The following is a 3,321-nucleotide window of genomic DNA, read 5'->3' on the forward strand; positions in this document are numbered from 1 at the left end:
TTTTGTCAAATTTCAAATATATAAAAAATAAAATTTATTAATATTTTTTATATTTGTCTTAAATAACCAATGTCGATCACTATTTTTTTTTTTAAATTTGCTCATAAAAAAAGTTAATTAAAAATTAAATATATTTAATACAAAATTTAAATTAAATAAATCAATTTTTTTTAAATTTATTAATAAAATTAATTAAGACTAGAAAGAATATTTTATAAAGTTGGTTTTGGTGGTTTACAATAAATACAATTATATGTTGTTAAACAAAAATAAACACAATCCTATGTCATTCTTTAAAATATCGTCTCGCGTGTTAATTCACGATATATTGAAATTATCACGTGATCCATCCATTTCTCTGGGAGATATATAGATATATATTTAGCTTTCATCACCCATCCCTTTCTTCAACGAAAAACAATTTCAATCTCTTCCTCTCCTTCTTCTATGATTATTATCCATGGCGTTCAAAAAAACTCTTGCCCAACGCCTCTTCAACATCACCAAAATATCGTCACAAAATCTCACAAATTCTCGCATTTCATCCTCCTCCGTCTGTGGAGGTGTTTCTTCAAAGTTCTCTGAACCCGACATTGCTCCAGAACCCGGAGACAATGGAAAATTCCGTAGATATTTTCACGGGTTCGAACCGGAACGAACCGGGTTCAAAACGGAGCTAAATTCGAAAACCGGAAACATTGTGGAGAAGCTGAGAGCAATGGATATTGCTCGGAGCCGCATTCGGTTGGAGGGATTGAGTCCACCGGCGGAAATGACGGAGGTGGACGGTGTCACCGTCGAGGATGTGAGAAAGTTGCTGAAAGTGACGCAATTGGAGATGGTGAAATCGAGGTTGAGAGATTCTACAAATAGTTGCGTAACGGTTTCGGAGTTTATTCGGATCTGCTCCGAATATTGTTCCAATGATGATGAAGCGGTTAAGATTGCAAAGATGCTTGATGATTCTGCTGCTGTCATTATATTAGGAGATGTTGTGTTTCTTAGACCTGAACAGGTTCATTCTTAATCTTATTCCTCTATTTGCTTTTTCATTTATTACAAAAATCTGTTTTTATTTTTTATTTTTTATTGGGTTATGTTTTTAATTTATGGGTTGATAGTACAAGGATAAATGTAATAATGGGAATTGTGAAGATCAAATATTGGTCTTTTCATCGCTTGATTTTAGTTCATCCATTTAGAACGTAAACTGATATAATCTTTTTATGATTATTTCTCGTTTTTTTTTTCACAGGAAATTGAAACTTTGTTGTTTCACAAGAAATAAAAAGTGTAAAGAGATTCCACGTTTGAGCTATGGTAAATTAGGGCTTTAAAGGACCGCTAAAAGCCCACCAATTTTCATTCATTACTATCATTCTTCCGGGACTTCACTAATTAATGGGAATTTTTAGTGTAGGATTAGGATTAGAATGTTATACAATTTTTTTTTTTGTTATGAAGTTCTCCCGGAAGATGTGCTTGGTCCTACTAGCCTTGAATTATTTCTAGTATAGGATTAAACACAACATATTTTAGAATAATTTTTTATTTATATTTTATTACAGAAGTAATGAGTAATTGATAGTCATTGGTATTTGGTTATTAAGTTTTAGTAATTTTTATTCTCATAGAAAAAAAAACCAAAAGTTAAAAGAAAGAAAGAAAAAGATAAGTTTTACCAAAATTATGTAAAATTTTGTGTTACAGGTAGCAAAAAACATCCAAAGTCTACTCCCTATACGAGGAGCAAAAGTGGCAGATTCAATTAGAAAAGAATATGAAGAAATGGAGAAAAAGAAGATAGCCATTGACAACAGAACCAACACCTTGATTCGCCGTGAGCTTTGGGGAGGTTTGGGTTTCATGATAGTGCAAACAATGGCATTCATGAGGCTCACCTTTTGGGAGCTTAATTGGGATGTGATGGAACCTATTTGTTTCTATTTAACATCCATGTATTTTATGGCAGGCTACACATTCTTCCTTAAGACTTCAAAAGAACCTTCTTTTGAAGGTTTTTATGAAGCCCGTTTCAACTCCAAGCAGAAACGTCTTATGAAGCTTCACAATTTTGATATTGAAAGGTACAATAAGCTCAAGGATGTTTGTTTTCCCACAGCTAGTACAATGTTTGATTCATCTATTGCTCTAACATTCGGAAATTCTTCACAACATCATTGATATAGAGAAAGTAATCAATTGGCCTTAAACAAAAATAAAGATGTAGAAGGTTATTAAACCTTAGTTACATAATTTTGTTCATTGACTTTAGAATACAACATATAGCTCAAATTTTGAGGGTTTTATTATTGATAATTTTGGGGTAAAAAACCATTTCGGAAAGGGTTATTAAGATGTATGGTAAGAGTATATTAGAATTAGATGCGGCTTTGTGTAAAATGAGTGCAGTGTGTTCATTACAATTTTCCTTTATTAAAAGTCACATGATTACATTACATTTTGAGATATCAAAATTTCATTTGTATAAAAAAAAAATCAAAGTTTCGTTACTAATTAAGGGTGGACGTGTGTGTGTTTGATTTTGTGGTACCATAAAAATGGATTTTGAATGATTTAATATTATAAAATTGTCTTTAATTAAAATTGAATTGAACAAAAAGTTATTAATATCTCATGAAAGTGATTTAAATAATAAATTTAAAGATAAAATTTTAGTTACAATTAATTTTGTAAACGAAATTAATTTGATAGTAAAATTTAGTTATATTATTACTCAACCTCTACTAAGTTGAATCAGGTCTGATTTATACTCTCTCGGGTCGAAATGGCTAATTTTTTTCTCAAATTAATTATATTTATGGCCAAAGGGTATTTTGACCCAGAAAAAACCGAAGAGTACAAGAAAAAAAATGGTCGAAGTAAAAAAATTATGATGTCGTTTTGGGTTAGGGATAGTTTTGTGCTGGTTTTTGAGTTGGCTTGTCCGTTTGAGTAACGATATTGTTTTATTTATTAATTTTAATAAATTCAAATATTATCCATTTTATTTGAATGTAGGGCCAAGTTTGTGCTTTAAGAATTGGCATGACGAAAACTTAAGTAAGAAAAGTATAATTCATTTTAACTCATTTGATCAAAAAGCCTCTAATTTGAGTAACTCATGATACAATACATATATAGAGATGAGTGCAACGTACACTTTACGCATATTTTCTTTTATCGGTTAAAAGTTACATTAACTCTACTAAATATATGAGTTTTAATCAATAAAATAATATTTTAGAAAACGTGAATTATTAGTATTATATAATTAATATATATATATATATATATATATATATATATATATAAATTTTA

General features: G+C 29.8%; 1 protein-coding gene across 1 annotated transcript; it reads left to right on the forward strand.

The window, feature by feature from the left end:
- The first annotated feature begins 392 nt into the window (after positions 1 to 392).
- LOC101513379 (calcium uniporter protein 2, mitochondrial-like) lies at positions 393 to 2,442 on the forward strand. Its single transcript, XM_004517143.4, has 2 exons — positions 393 to 1,015; positions 1,711 to 2,442. The coding sequence occupies exons 1-2, from the start codon at positions 461 to 463 to the stop codon at positions 2,182 to 2,184; spliced, it is 1,029 nt and encodes a 342-aa protein (XP_004517200.1). The 5' UTR covers positions 393 to 460; the 3' UTR covers positions 2,185 to 2,442.
- Positions 2,443 to 3,321: the final 879 nt, after the last annotated feature.

This window comes from Cicer arietinum, unplaced genomic scaffold, assembly GCF_000331145.2.
Source record: "Cicer arietinum cultivar CDC Frontier isolate Library 1 unplaced genomic scaffold, Cicar.CDCFrontier_v2.0 Ca_scaffold_5613_v2.0, whole genome shotgun sequence".
NCBI lineage: Eukaryota > Viridiplantae > Streptophyta > Magnoliopsida > Fabales > Fabaceae > Cicer > Cicer arietinum.

What these genes read in the sequence shown, in the direction of transcription:
- LOC101513379 (XM_004517143.4), top strand. Translation starts at nt 461, where the DNA reads ATGGCGTTCAAAAAAACTCTTGCCCAACGCCTCTTCAACATCACCAAA. An exon ending in TGTTTCTTAGACCTGAACAG is followed by an intron (nt 1,016 to 1,710) that starts GTTCATTCTTAA and finishes TTTGTGTTACAG; the next exon opens with GTAGCAAAAAACATCCAAAG.